The 18,880-nt window shown below is 29.0% G+C and overlaps 4 protein-coding genes across 4 annotated transcripts; 3 read left to right on the top strand and 1 right to left on the bottom strand.

Moving 5' to 3' along the window:
- Positions 1-1,038: 1,038 nt before the first annotated feature.
- On the top strand, positions 1,039-1,993 carry MKS88_000046 (myosin essential light chain ELC; the record flags this gene model as incomplete). Its single annotated transcript, XM_067219692.1, has 3 exons — positions 1,039-1,185; positions 1,546-1,674; positions 1,865-1,993. 3 exons carry the CDS (start codon positions 1,039-1,041, stop codon positions 1,991-1,993), a joined length of 405 nt encoding a protein of 134 aa, XP_067075935.1.
- A 4,714-nt stretch (positions 1,994-6,707) lies between these two features.
- On the top strand, positions 6,708-8,753 carry MKS88_000045 (uncharacterized protein; the record flags this gene model as incomplete). The annotated part of the gene is made up of 1 exon (XM_067219682.1): positions 6,708-8,753. One exon carries the CDS (start codon positions 6,708-6,710, stop codon positions 8,751-8,753), a length of 2,046 nt encoding a protein of 681 aa, XP_067075934.1.
- A 2,470-nt stretch (positions 8,754-11,223) lies between these two features.
- Positions 11,224-12,810, top strand: MKS88_000044 (uncharacterized protein; the record flags this gene model as incomplete). The annotated part of the gene is made up of 1 exon (XM_067219671.1): positions 11,224-12,810. The coding sequence occupies one exon, from the start codon at positions 11,224-11,226 to the stop codon at positions 12,808-12,810; it is 1,587 nt and encodes a 528-aa protein (XP_067075933.1).
- A 209-nt stretch (positions 12,811-13,019) lies between these two features.
- On the bottom strand, positions 13,020-17,423 carry MKS88_000043 (uncharacterized protein; the record flags this gene model as incomplete). Its single annotated transcript, XM_067219660.1, has 4 exons — positions 13,020-13,237; positions 14,036-14,064; positions 14,211-14,313; positions 14,528-17,423. The coding sequence occupies 4 exons, from the start codon at positions 17,421-17,423 to the stop codon at positions 13,020-13,022; spliced, it is 3,246 nt and encodes a 1,081-aa protein (XP_067075932.1).
- Between the last annotated feature and the right edge of the window lie 1,457 nt (positions 17,424-18,880).

Below are 18,880 nucleotides of genomic sequence, written 5' to 3'. Positions count from 1 at the left end.
TGTTCATAAATACCCACTATGAATTACAGCCTAACAAACGGCATAGTCCAACAATAGCAAAAAAAAAAAAAAAAAAAAAAAAAAAAAAAAAAAAAAAAAAAAAAAAAAAAAAAAAAAAAAAAAAAAAAAAAAAAAAAAAAAAAAGAAAAAAAAAGAAAAATAAAAAGAGTTACAACCAAAACAAGATAAACCATAAAAACAACCTCTTAAAAAAAATAGAAAATAAAAATAAAAATTAAAAAATTAACAAAAACAACATCAAATTTGAGAAAAAAATTTGAAAAAAAGAAAAAATAAAATTGCAAAAGTAAAAGTAAAAATAAAAGCAAAAGTGAAAGTAAACGTGAAGGTAAACGTAAAAGTAAACGTAAAAGTAAACGTAAAAGTAAACGTAAAAATTGAAATAAAAATAAGCGTAAGAACTGAAATAAAAATAAGCGTAAAAACTGAAATAAAAATAAGCATAAAAACTGAAATAAAAATAAGCGTAAAAACTGAAATAAAAATAAAAATAGAAAGTTGTCAAACCGCATACCCCAAAGGTACACCTCCCCATGCACATTTTTTCAAATTGTTATACTGTTAATTTCACGAATTAACACATTCGTTTTATAAACTTCTAGCTACTAATGTTTACAGCAATTTTATGCTTACAACTCTTTAGCAATCCTTACAAAAAATTAGGCTAAATAAAGCAAAATAAAAAAAAAAAAAAAAGTAATTTCAACTTTTACACAATTATAATAGTAAAACATTTCAAAAAATTAAAATTTTTTTTTTTTTTTTTTCTTCCTCTTTGTTCTTTTTCTGTTTTTTTTTTTTCCTTTTCCTTTTCCTTTTCCTTTTTCCTTTTTCCTTTTTCCTTATTCCTTTTTCCTTTTTCCTTATTCCTTATTCCTTTTTCCTTATTCCTTATTCCTTTTTCCTTTTTCCTTTTTCCTTTTTCCTTTTTCCTTTTTCCTTTTTCCTTTTTCCTTTTTTTTTTTTTTTTTTTTTCCCATCACTCCCCAAAAAATTACTCTAACTGGACATATCAAAATGGGAAATGATATGGATGAGAAATTTAAGGAAGCCTTTATTCTTTTCAGTTCCTGCGACGAATCTATGCCTTTGTGTCAATTTTACGAATTAATGCATTCCTTTGGTATTCTCTTAAACGCTGAAGAGAAGGCGGAATTGCCAGAAGTAAGCCACAAAAAAAAAAAATAAAATAATAAACAAATAAACAAATAAACAAATAAACAAATAAAAAAATAAACAAATAAAAAAATAAACAAATAAACAAATAAACAAATAAAAAATATTTAAAAAGTAATGTTTCTTTTATTTATGTTTTCCCTATGTGCAACTTCTTAGCGTTATGCAAATTTGTGAGTGACAAATATGTTTTTCTGCTGCTACCAACGTTACCGCGCCAACCTTTTTTATTTTTATCATTTTTTTATATATTTTTTTTATCTCCTTTTTATTTCATTTTTATCTACTTTTTTCCCTCTTTATATCTTTTTTTTTTTTTCTTCTTTTTCTTTTTTTTTTTTTTTAAAGATCGTTAACATGGAGTTTTGGTTAAACTTTGCCAGGAAGCACTACAACTATGAAGAACCCTTTAAGCACATCTCAAGTTTAAGTGATAAAAGCTCGAGTGTGCAAATTAAGATTAACAATTTTGTGGATGTAAGTTCCTTTGCTAACTATTATTTACCCTTTTTTCTATTTTCGATTGTTGTCCTCTTTCCTTTTTTTTACACAACTCTTACCGCTCTACATGTGTGCACCCCGCATCGGTGCGCAATAATTTGGAATTTGTTTTTTTTTTTCTTTTTTTATGATTTATTTTTCTTCCTTTTCTTTCTTTTTCGCGAAGGTTATGAAGGCGTTAGACACAAGACTGACGGATAAGGATTTAGAGTTGCTACTGGAAATAGCTAACCCCGACAAAAAGGATACCATTGACCTTAACACTATTTCGAAGAGACTAACAAACGTTGTGTGATATTTAACACTTTTACTGGTTCTGTGTATACCTATCGGTATATGGACGTATGCACCTATTCACATATTTGAGTATGTACGTATGCAGCTATGCACGTATGTGAGTATGTACGTATGTAGCTATGCACGTATGTGAGTATGTACGTATGCAGCTATGCACGTATGTGAGTATGTACGTGTGCAGCTATGCACGTATGTGAGTATATACGTGTGCAGCTATGCACGTATGTGAGTATATACGTGTGCAGCTATGCACGTATGTGAGTATGTACGTGTGCAGCTATGCACGTATGTGAGTATGTACGTATACAAGTGTGTGCGTGTTATATATATACTTATGTGCTAACTTACCTTTGTTTAAATTTTTTTTTTCGCTTTTGCCTCTCATTTCCGCTAGTCTTTTGTATTTATGTCGTAAGTACTATTGACAAGTAAACCGAGCAAAATTAATTTTTATTAAATACATTATTTTTGATACGTTTAAAAACATGAATAACGTTGTAACATAAATATTTCTCTTTTCCTTTTTTTCTGTGATTTTAAATTTTGTTCTTTTAGCTATTGTTTCCGTAAGAATAATTTGAAAAACGTATACATTTTTTCCTCACGTATGATGCCCTCTCATTATACCATCCTCTTACCTTCCTCAAAATTAGTTAGCTTTTTTTTTTTTTTTTTTTTTTTTTTTCGAGCTAAAATGTTTCAAAAGGGTGCATGGAAAAATGAGGGGAGCAATGTTAGCGAAACAAAGGGAAGTAAAATAAGGCAAGTAAGGAAAGTAGAATAAAGAAAGTAGAGTAAGGAAAACTTAGTAAAGGAAATGATGTGATGGACATAATGCGAGGGAAGCATAGTAACGGAAGTAAGGTGGAGGTAGTTGAAATAATTTCCTTTCCATATACGAAAATAATAAATAATCATATAATTTTATGTTCCTTCCATCTAGCTCCTCCACTAAATCATACAATAAAAATATTCGAATTAACTATGTGCGATCATATAAATACGTAAAAACATCATAAACCTTTGTGTCTCTTGCAATTTTGTTATTAAAAAATTATTAAAAAAAAAAAAAAAAAATTTCAGTCGTAATTAAAGAAGAAAATAATAAAATATGCTTTTGCTCAAGGCACATTTAACTGAGTACCATTCATCCTCCTATTATTCGCGCATATACGTATGTCCTTAATGAATGCTTGTTCAATTTTACATGTTCAGGTAAACGTACAGTTACACGGATATATACCCACATATATTATATCTGTTTATGTTATGTACATATGTACTCAACACGCTTAATAGTATCTGGGTCGCATTCAACAGAGTTTTGAACTAGACCTCCCTATTCTGAAATAGAAGAACATTTTTCATCTGTTAATTTCTGCGTGAATTAAATTTAAATTAAATTAAATTAAACCAAGTCGAGTTTGTTTATTTTCTTAAAAAGGAAAAAAAAAAAATAGAGATTTTTCTTCTTGTTCACTTTTAAAAATTGCACGGATGGAAAACCCCCGCAATTTTATTATTCCTTTCGCTAAATTTAAAAAACAAAAAAGTATAAAAGTAAAATATGGCAAAACATGGCAAAACATGGCAAAACATGTTGAACAAATATAATAATTTACCTCAAAGGCAAATTCATACGTTTTATCCTTTCTTTTTAAATAGGCAAATTAAAAAAAATATTAAATTCTGTTTAATTCCCTAAATACCCCAGTTTTCCGTTTTTTGCAAATGAGAAAAAAAAAAAAAGAAAAACGAACGAATGAACAAATATGTACAATACGTATAAAACGTATGTACGTTTATATTATATATATACATTTATACCTCATATGTGGTTTGTTAATGTATGCCTATATGAACAACATACTATTTTAAGCTTTCCCTCCCCTCAGAAAGGGCCCACATCTCATTTTTTACCCTCTTCTTTTTTCCCTATCTGCTTCTGACTCTTTGCATTTTTCTTAGTCATTTTATCATCAATAAAAAAATAAAAATAAAAAATAAGAGAAAATAAAAAAAAATAAAAATAAAAAATAAGAGAAAATAAAAAAAAATAAAAATAAAAAATAAGAGAAAATAAAAAAAAATAAAAATAAAAAATAAGAGAAAATAAAAAAAAAAAAAATAAAAATAAGAGAAAAAAAAAAAAAAAAAAAAAAAAAAAAAAAAAAAAAAAAAAAAAAAAAAAGAAAAAAAAAAAAAAAAAAAAAAAACTTAGATTTTTCACAATAATTAAGAACTGAAAAATTCTTTTTTATTTCATTTTTTCCTTTTTTTTGAGGTTTAAATAATACCTTCTCAGCTTATATTTAAAAAAAAAAAAAAAAATGCAGTACGTAGTAAATGCTCTTTGAATTTTTTAACATTATATCATTATATATATATATATATATATATATATATATAGTATATATAAGTATATATACATGTATGTACGTATGTATATTCCTTTATGTGCGTAGTCTGACTATATATTTATGTAACTCCTCCCTTGAGCTTTGATTAGTGTAAACATATGCCCAGAGTTCATAACCTGCAACTAACAGTATGCATAATACGTTTGAATTATGTAGAGAAACTTTACTGATTAAATATGCTTTTTAAGCCTCATTTTGTAGAGCATCTTAGACATACAAGTTTTATAGCAGTATTATATACATGTACGTGCACGCACTAGAATAATTATTTTATTGCGTTTTATTCTGTTCTATTTTGTTATTTTGCTACTTTATTATTTTATTATTTTGTTATTTGATCATTTTTTCATTTCCCCTTTCACCTTTTTCTTTTTTCCTTTTTTTTGTCCTTTGTGGTTATGGAAATTTCATCTACGTGTCTTTACATTTAAAATCTAATCGTCAACTTCCTTTTTTTTGGTCTCTTTCAAAATGAACGTTGTTGTACCATTGCAAAGTAATTGCATTCCTGCTACGTAGTCCTATGCTACTATGCATCTTTATAACATATATATATATATATATATATATATATATATATATATATATATATGTACATGCGTACTTACACCCATATACACACGTCCATACATATACATACGTACGAATATGCATGTATATATTTTTTTCAATAAAATGATTAAATTGCTCATGTAATACCACTTTGGGGAGGACAGAACAAATTCGATATTAAAAAAAAATAAAATAAAAGCAAAAAAAAAAAAAAAGAAGAAAAAAATAATAAAATAAGAAAATAAAAAATGAAAAAACAAGGGAGTACTTCCTTTTTTCCACCATTACTACAAAATATAATGAAGAAAAAAATTATGAATTTAAAAGGGAATGCTCCGTACTCGTGTATATGCTTATTTATTCGTTTGCGTAATTGTTTATCCCCTTATTTATTTTTATTTATTTATTTTTTTTTTTTTTTTTTGAGAAATAATAATTTTGTTAAACATTAAGCGAAACGATCTCGAAATATAAGTGGGGGGGGGGTTGTGTTCTATTCGTTAGGGATATTGTAAAAATAAAAAAAAAAAATTATAATTTTAGATATTCAAATTATAGAGATTTAAATTTTATAAAATTAAAATACATCCTATTTTAAGAAAGGCAGTTAACCATATTGTAATAGTTATAGAACTGTACATTAACAAGAAAGTAGTAGAGGGAAAAAAAAAGAGAAATTGCAGAAGGGGAAGAGTTGCATAAGTACAGGTACAAAATAATAGAGATTAGAGCAAGAATCAGTGTTAGGACTAGTGTTAAGAACAGAGTTACTACTGGAGTAGCAAAATTAAATTTAGATAAAATTACAATTGTAGAAAGTGTAAGAGGGTAAAAGGGTGGTAATGAAATTTATATAAGAATTTTATCTTTAGTAGATCCTGCTCTGTGCGTGTGCAAAAATATGAAGGACCGGGCGTGAGGTAGTGGCATTAAAGTAGTGCATAAGCTTACATATAAACAAACACATACATGTACACATATATATAAATACACACATATATATACATACACACATATATATACATACACACATATATATACATACACACATATATATACATACACACATATATATATATACACACATATATATACATACACACATATATATACATACACACATATATATACATGTACACATATATATACATACACACATATATATACATGCACCCATATATATACATACACACATATATATACATACACACATATATATAAATACACACATATATATACATACACACATATATATACTTACACACATATATATACATGCACACATATATATACATACACACATATATATACATACACACACATAAACATGCACATATCAACGTATACCTGTTCTCATGTGCAAATCTTTGACCTATAACGGAAAGGCCATACATATATCAGCTGCCAATACCTACTATTGCACACATATAATAGTCATCGCAGTTCATATATTAAGCAAATGCTTTTGAAATGGTTATATGTGAAATCTAGTTATATATATTTACACCTACCTTTTTTGAATAGTTTAATTCGTTCATATTGAAGAGTATTCGTACGCTTCTAACAGGACTAACAGGACTAACACGACTAACACGACTAACACGACTAACACGACTAACACGACTAACACGACTAACACGACTAACTCGAGTAACATTGTATACACTTCCCACATTGATGCACACCTAATGCTAACTGTCGGACGGCAAAAAATAATGAGAAAAAGAAAAGAATATTACAATGTCGGACTCACTTCATGTGTTTATGGACAGTGTTTTTCATCTAACGGGATATTTACATAGACTACTTTTCTTGATGAAAGAACTTGACAAAAAGGAATATGACATTAATAAAACGATTCAAGAAAAAGAAGAATTATATTTAGAAAACTTAAACTATATTCATAAGGTTAAATTAGAAAAATACTCTAACAAACATAATAACAATGTAGAGTCGAATGCAGAATCGGACTCCCTCAATGAATATGTAAGTAGGAATAACGGTTCGTCTACTGCCGCTGTTGCTATGAATGTAATGATAGAACAAGACAAAGATGGAAATAAACGAGATGTTCTCCTTGATCTATCCAAAAGTGATCATCATTTTTCTGAAAAAAAAAATAAAGGAAAAACGGGATCAAATGAAGGAAGTGTAAACACAGAAGATATTACTATACAAAGGAAGAAGAACAAAAATTGTAATAATGAAGCAACATCCATATCTTCTTATGTCATATTAAAAGAAAATGCACAGAATAAAAAAGATAGCGCTGTTATGGGTGATAGTCTTGAACCTTCAGCTGCATTGCCTACCTTGGGTATTGATAACTACTGTAATGCAAAAACAAATGTGAAATTAGTTATTGTAAAGGAGGAAATACTGGATGAGTATGGAAAGGACGAGGTACAGGTGAAGTCCGAATATGCCAGTCACGTGGATAACTACGACAATAACGATGACGGTAATAACGATAGAGGTAATAACACTAGCGGTAATAACACTAGCGGTAATAACACTAGCGGTAATAACACTAGCGGTAATAACACTAGCGGTAATAACATTAGCGGTAATAACATTAGCGGTAATAATAATCGTTATAGGGAGGGAGAAACGAAAGGGGAGTATGATAGTGTAGCAAGTACGGGTTCACAAAAAGTGAGATCATTCGAATCAGCGTTAAACAGTAGTGAACATAGAAAAGTTAAAAAAGAGAGGGAACATAAAAACAATAGGGAACAAAATAACAATGCGACTACCTTGACTTACATAAAAATGGAGGAACACACACACAAAGGTAATTCCGATGATGAAGAAGGTACATGTGAGATTAAGAAACCGCGTACCGTATTTAATGAAACAGAATTAAATGAATACCTAAACGAAATCATGCATGATAGAGAACAGTGTATGGCATTGTTAAGAGAAAAAATATGTATAAACAATCAAATATCGTATATGATAAAAAATAATTATGAAAAATTAAAAAATCAATATGATAAATTATTTACTGAGATGGAAATGAATGGGGAAACACCTCCATACTTTTACAATTCAAGCAAAAGTAAAAATCTTCATTCTGAAATGGAAGAACATAATAATTTGAAGTATCGTAGTAGCTACACAAACGGAGCCAGTGCAACTGCAACTGCTACTGCTACTGCTAATGCTAATGCTAATGCTAGTGGTAATGCCAGTGCGAGTGCTACTGCTAACGCGAACTCTACTTTTAACTTTTCCAGTACCAACTACCAGTACGATTTATTCGATTTGGAAAGAACGAAAGATGATGAAAATGACAATGCTACAAGTAAAAGCACAGGCAGAAAACATTCAGTAAAGTATGATGAGGAGTATAACCCATATAATGCAGAAAAAAATAAGAGGACGAAAAAGGCAAAAAAAAGCAAGGCACAAAATAGTCTCACCAGTAAGCTTCGAAAAAACATAAGTGATAAGAATGAGCACAATAGTGGTAATAGCGGAAATGAAGGAAATATTGCAAATAATATTAGTGGCAATAATAAAATGAAGTCAAACCAACAAACTGACAAAAATAAATACTCAAACGAAACGAATGTAACCGCATTAAATGCAGAAAATAAGGACAACACTGTGGATCATACAGGAAGTAACTGCACTAGTGATCCTTTAAAGGAGAATTCTCCCTCATTGGATATGCCAAATAAATATGATGAAAAAAAAAGAAACGAAGATTATATTAAGTATGAAATGGGAAAACCAAAAGATGACAACTGTGTAGGCAGTTCAGAAGCTAGGGATGCATAGCCATGCGAAAAATGAAAAAAGAAAAAAAAAAAAAAAAAAAAAATGTACGACACAGCAAAAAAAGTACAACAAAGAAAAACAAAAATTCCGTACATTACTACTTAATAACCATGTCAAGTACTACAAATTTTTAAGTATTAAAAATTAAGTGTTAGGTACCATCTCTTCCATTAGCTATGCTTTGATTATCTCTGTGGAAGGATATTCCAAAAGTACTAGGTATATACTCCATTTTAGGGAAGCAGATGAACTGGGGGATGGGGAAAATAAAGCAAAATAAAGTAAAGCGAAGTATAATAAAGCGAAGTATAATAAAGCGAAGTATAATAAAGTAAAGCGAAGTATAATTAAGTAAAACGAAGTGTAATAAAGCTACGTCTTTTCTTCTTTTGTGCATGTCTTAATCATAAGCACAGTAAAATTTTTTGTGGACTTTTTCCATGTGTAACAGCTTGCATTTGTTTTTGTAAATTACTTAAGATCATTCTACTTGTCCCTTTGCAAACAAGTTTTGCCCCCTTTTTTTTCACTTGTTTGTGAGAAGTCAGAAGTAATTTAAAGGCATATATATATATATATATATATTTATTTATTTATTTATATTTTATACTCGTAAGTGTGTAAATTTATATGTGTAATATATTTAGCACACATGGAGCTCTCACATGCGGTATAACCAAGTAAAAATCTTGGGCTCAAGAAAAAAAAAAAAAAATATAGAAAAAGTATAAGTTACAAAATAATGGGCTTTATTAAATTTTCAGAAAAGCAAACTTTATTCGATTATAATGCAAGTCTTAATCGAAAGAAATTTTTTTGTTTATTTGTTAAGGAATTTAAATTTTATAATTTTACTTATTTTATTCTACCTAATTTATTTTACATATTTTATTCTACTTAATTTATTTTACTTATTTTATTCTACTTATTTTATGTTACTTATTTTATGTTACTTATTTTATTTTACTTATTTTATTTTACGTATTTTATTTTACGTATTTTATTTTATTTTATTTTATTTATTTTATGTTTATATATTTTTTATTTTTTTTTTTCCTAAAAATTGATGTGTACATTTTTCAAATAATTTTTTGTTAACGTGTATCTTAAAAGTATACGTTTATTTTTCTTCCCTCCTCAAGTGGTGGGGGGCGGATGGTAAATGGTGCAAGCGTTTGTATTATGTTCTTACGCATTTGTGGTTGGAATTTTCCTACATGTAAGAAATGCGCATATGTGTGTATGTACGCGCTTATATGCATGTGCGTATGTGTATGTGTGTGTGTATGCTCATGTGTATGCGTATATGTATGTATACATATATTTATTTATAATATATAAGTACACACATGTGTATAAATGCTCATGCAACGTGCCTATTTTACACTCATTTTTTGATCCACCAAAAGTTAAACTAAAAAGACGTTTACATATAAGTAACAACGCACAATTATGCTTTTTTTTTTTGAATTTATGTTATATGCTGTCATTTTATAGTTTCCTACTTTTTCTATAACATCGCAGAAGAAGGTACGATTTGGCAGTTACACGCACTTACATATGTATGTACGTACATATGTATATATATATATATATATATATATTCATATGTTTATGTTCATATGTTTATATTCATATGTTTATGTTCACGCGTTTACATTTATATGCTTACATTTGTATGTTTCCCTTTTTTGTAAAATGGTTCTTTATTTTCCCTTGCACAGTTTCCCCAATAAAATGATCTACGTGATATTTTAAATTTATTCGAATATGCCCCTTCTCCTTATAAGTCTCACCCATACGTGTATATGCATAAGTACAAGCCTATACATAGACGTAAGGTTCACGTAATTATATGCGTCATATATATGTATATATATATGGAAATATATATAGATAGAAATATATATAGATACACGTACCTCCAAGCACACATGTACATGTGCACTTATATACATGCATTATTTACCTTTTTTTATTGAACCAAGTGTGCTAAACACCGCTAATTAATTATTTATAAACGTTTATGCAAATATTTTGAAAATACGAACCACCCCGTTTTTTCACCTATAATTAGAACATGTCCTTTTTAGCGTAAAAGTTTTTTCATGTTTTATCAGAACAATTTGTTAAGATTTTTTTTTTTTTTTTATTTTGGCTAGTTAAAAAAAAAAAAAAAAAAAAAAAAAAAACCAATTCACAATTTGTATGTCCCTTTTTATTCACAATCTATTCTTGACTATTTCTATACATCCCTTTCCGTTGATGCGTTTGGCTCTGTAAGAATGTATAAATAAATAAAATACAAACATATAAATGCAAATATATAAATTCAGACATATAAATACGGACATATAAGGACACACATATATATATACATTATACACACATATATGTGCATATATATGCACATAAACGCACACACATTTAGAACCTTATCTTACATGAGATTACGCACAAGCATCCATCCATGGGACTCTCTACACCCTCTGAAAGAAAATATTTCAAATTATTTAACCTAGCCAAACAACTGGATGAGTGTCAGCATGATTTATTAAGCTATCATAAAATGGAAAAGAAAACAGAAGAAGAGAAAACCCAGTCTGACCAATTAAAAGAAAAAAGTAAAGAAAAAATAAAAATGGAAAAGATAACCAGAAATAAGCGGAAAAAAAAAAAAAAAAAAAAAATTGCATTATTAAATCCATGTTCAGAGAAAACTATACAACAACACACCTACACATTTTTGAAGCAAAAAAAAGAATTATCAAAGTTACAACGTGTTAAAAAAACACAAGTTAACAATACTTCATCCATTTTAAAAGGAACTAATCAAGAAAAAATATGCATTTTACAAAGTGTCAATTGTGAAGAAGACGACAAAAACGAAAAGAAAAATTCTACTACAGAGAAGATTATCAGAGAACAGGTGCCTAATGAAGAAGAAAGAAAAAAAAAAAAAAAAAAAAAAAAAAAAAAAAGATTCTCAGAAATTTCAATAAATTTTACTATTCCATATTCTAAGATAAAAAAAGAGAAAAATTTAAAACTGCATTTAACGAAACATCCATATTATAACTACTACTACTGCTGTAAAGAAAAAGAACAAAAAAAAGGTATGCACATTTGTTCAAATAAGAACAAGAATACAAACACCTTACAGTCTTATGAACGAAATATAAATAACAATAATAATAGCAAAAACGCAAGCCTAAATATCCTTAAAAAAGAAGGCACAAGAGCAAAACGTCTACCGAATGATAGAAAAAAAATAAAATATGGTGAAAACAAAACTTACCATCATAACATAGTGAATGGTACTACTAACAAGGGTAACGAGCAAAAGATAAACTATATCGATAAAAATAAATTTATGTGTATCTATGGCAGAGAAAAAGCGCTATCTAACAGCTCAACACATTCTAGCGGTACTTCAACAAAGGGAAAAAGAAGTACTAGGAACAGCTCTTCCTTATCGTATTATATAAATGATGAAAAAAGAAGAGGAACCTTTTTATATGAGAATAATACCTTGGTGAAAAATTTGAACATATTAGAAAGAACAAACAGTAATAATACGAAGAAGGAAAACAGTGGAAGTAATCCCGACAACTTAATTGACGATACGCACAATACCATATCAGTCTTAAACAAATTAGAAGCAAAAAAAAAAAACAAATGCCAAAAAAATAAAAGTACACAAAATTATGCATCCAAATATAACTGCTCAAAAGAAAAAATGCCAAAAATTTTATCAAAATTTTCAAGATATTCAACAAATAGTCCGCACCTTTCGAAATGTGTTTATACCCTTATGAACCCTAAAAAAAGTAATAAGTTGTTACCTAAAAAATGGAGTATGCAGAAAGAAGTGGGAGCTAAAAACTACTCCCCTATGAAGGTACAACATAAGGACGTAAACAGCCAGAGTGCACATATCAAAACATGCAAAGAACTAATGAGAGCTTTAAACCGTTCCAGTGTTATTATCCTTACTAATAATCATAAAAAAAAATCAAGAAAAAAAAAAAATGAAAGAAAGGAAAATTTCAAGTAGTAACAAAAACGCATACATTTTTATGACTATTCATATGGCTATCCATACGACTATACATAATACCATTCACATGACTATACATAAGACCATTCGCATAGCTATTCATATGACCATTCGCATGACTATTCATATAACCATTCGCATGATAATAAGAATGGGGAGTGTACATGCAAATTTAATTTTATGAAAGCTTGATCCCATTATAAATGTTAATCACGTCCATATTCTTTTGAAGTGCTAAAAAATGAACTTAATTTTGCAAATAAGTTTTCATACGTACTCAACTTGTTACACAGTTGGTAGAACAACGAACAGTTGTTATTCTCACCCATCCGATAACAGTTATGAGGGGGAGAGGGGTGGAACTTATATGATAACCCCTCTCCTACTCCTCTTACCTCCTCATGTTGTGTCTTTATCTTATTGACTAAAGGAGAGCACAATTAGGAATATATATATATATATATATATAATTTTTTTTTTTTTGTGTTTTGCTTAAACTTTCTGCTTATTTGTTCAAAAAAGAAAAAGATGGAAATGAATTTACTTTAACCAGAAGGAGGAAAAAAAAAAAAGCCTTTTAACTATTTTACATCCACTTCATATAATATATATCTTTATGTTGTTCTCCTTCCGTATATTACTAACACGTAAGTCACTACGTACTCTAAGCCTTTTTTACCCTTTGCTAATTTTTTTTTTTTTGTCCTATACACAAATTTGTGTGTACCTACATATGTACGCCAGTATTGGGTATGTATGCATGTATATATTCGTAGTCTTTTCTATGTTTGTGTGTGTTCTTTTTTTTTTTTTTTTTTTTTTTTTCGACAAACCTTCCCAGTTAGCTATTTTACAGTTCAACACAGTCGATCATATAATTTTTTATCTTTCTGCTTATTTTTCTTCAATTTTATATGTGCATTAGCACTCTCAACTTTTTATCATTTTTACGCATTTCTTGCTGGTTGTACATTGAATGTATGTTATGGGTTATACATTACACAAAAGATAATTTTTTTTTATAACTTCCAAAAAATTAAAGATGCCCTAGTTTTGTTTTTCACTTCTACATGCATGTGCAACGCCCACATTCGCACATGTTTATACACATACATGTATAAATGTATGCATAACTCCTTTGACCGTGTTAACAGGTCGAAGAAAATAAATATAATGGTAAACATCTCATCAAATCTTACATAAAAAAAAAAAAAGAAAAAACGATTCTTCCTAAACCTCAAGCACGCAGTCCTGTAAAATTAAAAAAAAAAATGCATCAAAATATGGTTAAAATTACAACGAAATTGTAATAAAATGGTATTAAATATATGTCAGTTGTAAGTGTTTAACGAATGATCGTTAAAATCTTCCCCTCTCTGGAACTAACCAACACAAACGGGCCGACCAGCACCTCGGAATGGTACTTCATCCCTTTTCTATATTTGTTCTTCATGGTGCTAATAACCAATCTCAAGCAGTTATACACTTCGTTATGAATTCCTACAAAACAGGAAAAAAAAAAGGTAAAGCATAAGAGATTCTAAGAAAGAACTGCAAAAGGGGTCAGGTGTACTGAAATATATATATATATAAATATATATATATATATATATATATATATACAGAAGTAACATAATGTAATGACTCATCTCCGCCTGTGAAGATACAAAATAGGTAGGCTATTTTTATAAAAAATAAAAAAAATAAAATTTACTAGATGATAAGGCTAGCTCATTTTGCTGATAATTTTTCCTTTTAGCATAATCTAGGAACAAATTAATTTTTCTAAGTATATTTAGAGAGACGAAATAAAAAACATTATAACGAGTTGAAACATCTATTAAACATGGGATGTGAACAACACTTGTGTTCATATTCTTCAAATAACAAGAAATAAATCTATTTGTATTATAATTGACATCATCGTACCATTCTTTATGAACACTGTTCGCGTATGTCCTAATCACTTGTAGCCCTCCTTTTGTCAAACATTTTACATGGTCATTTGGTATAATCCATACGTTAATAATTTCTAAATATAGACATAAAAGACAAGTGAGTATTTGCCTAGAGGTAACTTCACACTGTTGGTCTACTTTCATAATATATAACAGATGAAATATTATCTTTGCAGAAAAAGAAAAGCAAAACTGTAAACGATTAGAAATGGAATATGTACATGTTTTATCTGATTTTTGCAAGTTAAAAGGTATACTATTGTCTCTCTTGAGCACATCTTTACTATCATGATTTATGGAAGATGCGTTTATCCCACAAGTCCCTGTTTTACTAACCCGTATAGGGAAAACAAAATATGGTATATTTACAGAAAAATAACAAAGCAAACATTTATTCGCAAAAGATATTATGTCAAAATGTTGAACAAGACATAGATAAAAGGTACGAAGGGCATACCAATTAATCAAATTTGCATTTTTATCAAAGATAGTAAAAATTGGGGAACTACTATCAGGATAACAATTCATCTTATACCATATGTACGGTTCATGTTGCTCTGCAAAATTTTGTCCATTTCCCATACCTGAAAACATGTCAAAAGATTCCTTTCCATTGCTTTCATTATCATTTACCGTGCTTTTATGATTACCAACTATTGTAAATGATCCTTGCGCCCTGTTCACCGCTTCTTCCCTAGTGCTACTTCCAACAACAGGAACTACATGGCGGAGGCTATACGGGAAGCATCGCTCCAGATCGTCATTCACAAAGGAAGAGTTACTCACCAGTATAAATGATTTGCAAAATGACTGAAACACTCGAACAACCAGTGAGCATTCTTTCTCATCTAGGAATGTAACTCGTTTAGATGACTTACCCAAATAGTAAATACCATCCGCATTTTGTTTAATTAAATGTATATTTTTCCTTAAATTGGAATTTTTTTTGTTTATAGCATTCATGTACTTTTCATAAACTAATTTGATAAATTGATAAGTTAATAACACAGTTACCTGCCTGTCATATATATTCTTTTCACTTATCGAAAACAAAAAATCAGCGATGCTGCGTAGAGAAAAGTATTTCCACAAGGAATGTATTCTACAAATAAATGCGTAATATATATCTATAGATAAAATTATCTTTAATTTTACTACTGAAAGAGCTATAGAGGAAATTTGCACAGGGCTCAGTTTGTTTAGCACCAATTCGCTCTGCACATGGTTAAGAAGTTTGTCGAGTAAAAGTGAAGGATTTCCCTCCTCCTTATGTAATACCCTACTCACAAGTAACGCATAGTCTTTTTTTAAAAAACTATGATAAACGCGTTGTACTGTGCATATATGGTCCTTACTGTTATGGTATGAATTTGTATACATGCTAATCCTTCTTATAATTGCATTTAAATATAAGTCAAAATGTTCACTAGATATTCTTTTATGTAAAGATGAGTTTTCCCATTTTTTCCTCAAGAATAACGTATCCACATTTTTTGCCATACTATACAGTATATTACAAATGTCTAAATTATTTAAATATGTAAAGTACCTTTCAAAATATGCACACACATATGAGAAAAATTCTACATGAACTATGTTAGACTTAGCTAGTGAATGTACAACGATAACTAACTTTGATATATTATGTTTATCTATTCTAATGGTACATGATGCTCTTTCCTTTAGTAATGAATTCTTACTAGGATTAACAAGTGAATAAATTTCTTCGTTGACAAAACTATTTCCAGTTCTTTCATTAGGCATTTTTCCGTTAAACAATACTGTTGATCTCTCTTGTAACATGGTATGTACAAAGTAGTCCGCAAAAAAATAGAATAAAAAATTATAGTCATCTAAATTTAATTTAGAAAACATATTCAAAATACAGCTCACTCCGTCCATGTCGATCCGCTCAATGTCGATGAGAAATCTCATGGCAATTTCTTCGTAGATCCGGTGGCGAGTCATAACTTCAGATTTAGCTTTAGTTTTAACTTCAAATTCTACGTCTACTGCAGTTTTGTTTTTCATTTTGTCGTTAGCTTTACTTTTTATTCTACCTTCCATTTTAACATCTTCAACTTCTTCCTCTTCTTCCTCTTCTTCTACTTGTGTTCCACTTTCCTTTTTCTCCTTTTTTTTCATGTTACCCCTTTCATCGACGGGGGGAATCAAGAAAAATACGAACCGTCCATTTGCTTCTTCATATGGTGTTCCCTTACGGCAACAGCTGTATACAACATCCACCTTACTCAAGGCGTTAGCTATTATATAATAACTCTGCATGTTTATTCGGTGTAGCATTTTACCTTTAACTAATTTATTACAGCAGTTTATCCAGAACTTGTGTTCCTTAAAAAATTTTATTTTTGATAAAATATTCATGCAATAAGACAGATCTCTTCCCATCATTTTGTTGTACTCAAGTTTTGCTATCACACTCTCATATTGCTTATAAATATAAATTAAATTCTTTTCACTTCCTTCATTTTTCTCTTCAAATTTTTCTTTTTTTAATTTATTGTTTATGTTGTTAAAAATTTTACTAATATATGACGAATATTCCCCATTGCTATAACTTCGTACTTGTCCCCTGTAACAGCATGTTAGTAGCTCATGCTTGTTCTTACACACTATGTTTAACAGAAACATAGCTTCCTATATATTATTTCAGGTAAACAGTGAGCTCATATCCTTCCGTTACCCCATTGGCAATTCACTGACTTGTATGCGCGAAATTTTGGCTAGTTAAAAAAAAAAATATATATATATACGCCAATAAGCAAATAATGCATACATAATGGACACATAACACAACATAATACACACATAATACACACATAACACAACATAATACACACATAATACACACATAACACAAACATCAGGTAGACTGCTAATCTTCCTCCCCCATTTTGAACACCCTTGCTTAAATTACAATTTACCAAACGGGTAAATACGTTTGCACATGACCAAGCAAAACGTACGAAGCGGTACGTCTGTCCCCTTTTTTAAATAATATTATGGTGTACTCAAAAAAAAAAGTAAATAATAGGATAAAAACGAAATGGGGAAAAACTACATTTTGCAGTGTTCAAACCTCGGGGATGTTCACTCGATTGGCACTTTCAAATGGCACAACATATATGTATGTATTTATGTGTGTATTTATGTATGTATTTACGTATGTATTTATGTGTGTATTTATGTATGTATTTACGTATGTATTTACGTATGTATTTAAGTAAGTATGTACGTATATATGTATATATGTGTGTATATATACATATACACATGGAAATACGTGGCACAAAAATGGGGGTGGGACATCAACAGTTGAGCTTCATATTTAGGATATTTTTTTCATTACAATTCTTCCTCTCTACATACATACGTGCATATTTATATACTTACGTAAATACATGCATATATACATGCATATATACATGCATATATACGTATATATATATATATATATATGAAACCGTTCAAACGAAGAAAAACCTTCCACTTTACAATTTCGCCAAGCTCTCTCATTATCTGAAAAGGTTAATACTCACTTCGGAACATTCTTATCCATTCTTCGAAAAATGCAACATCCTGTACATGTGCATAAATATGTAAATTATACGACAATATGCGTAAGGGATATATATGTACTACATAATTATATAAGTACAATCCTTAGAACAATTTTTTTTTCTTTTTTTCTTTTTTTTTTTTGAAAAAGAACTCTCAAATTTGTTAATGCACATGGCAATACATCATCAAATAATAGAGGAAGCACAACTTTAAAAAAAAAAAAAAAAATAAAAATTAAATTAAAATTAAAATAAATTTTGCGTTTAGTAGAAAAAAAAAAAAAAAATAATAATAATACCATCATTGCATGGGCCAAAGAGAGCGAAAAAAAGCGAAAAGGAATATGTCAAACGTTATGAAGTGCATGACAAATATCTCCACTGTTACCTAAAACGTTCGCCTAAAACAAAACGAGGCAGAGAAAAATAATGCCCAAAAGATGATTCAAAAAAATATATATATTTCTTTTGTTTGTAAGTACGTATGTATTATGTAAGTATTATGTACCGTATGCATGTATATATTTT

The sequence above is a fragment of the Plasmodium brasilianum genome (assembly GCF_023973825.1).
Source record: "Plasmodium brasilianum strain Bolivian I chromosome Unknown PB_00_01, whole genome shotgun sequence".
Taxonomy (NCBI): domain Eukaryota; phylum Apicomplexa; class Aconoidasida; order Haemosporida; family Plasmodiidae; genus Plasmodium; species Plasmodium brasilianum.
Note: the sequence above shows the minus strand (reverse complement) of the source record. Positions and strands in the feature narration are given on the sequence as shown.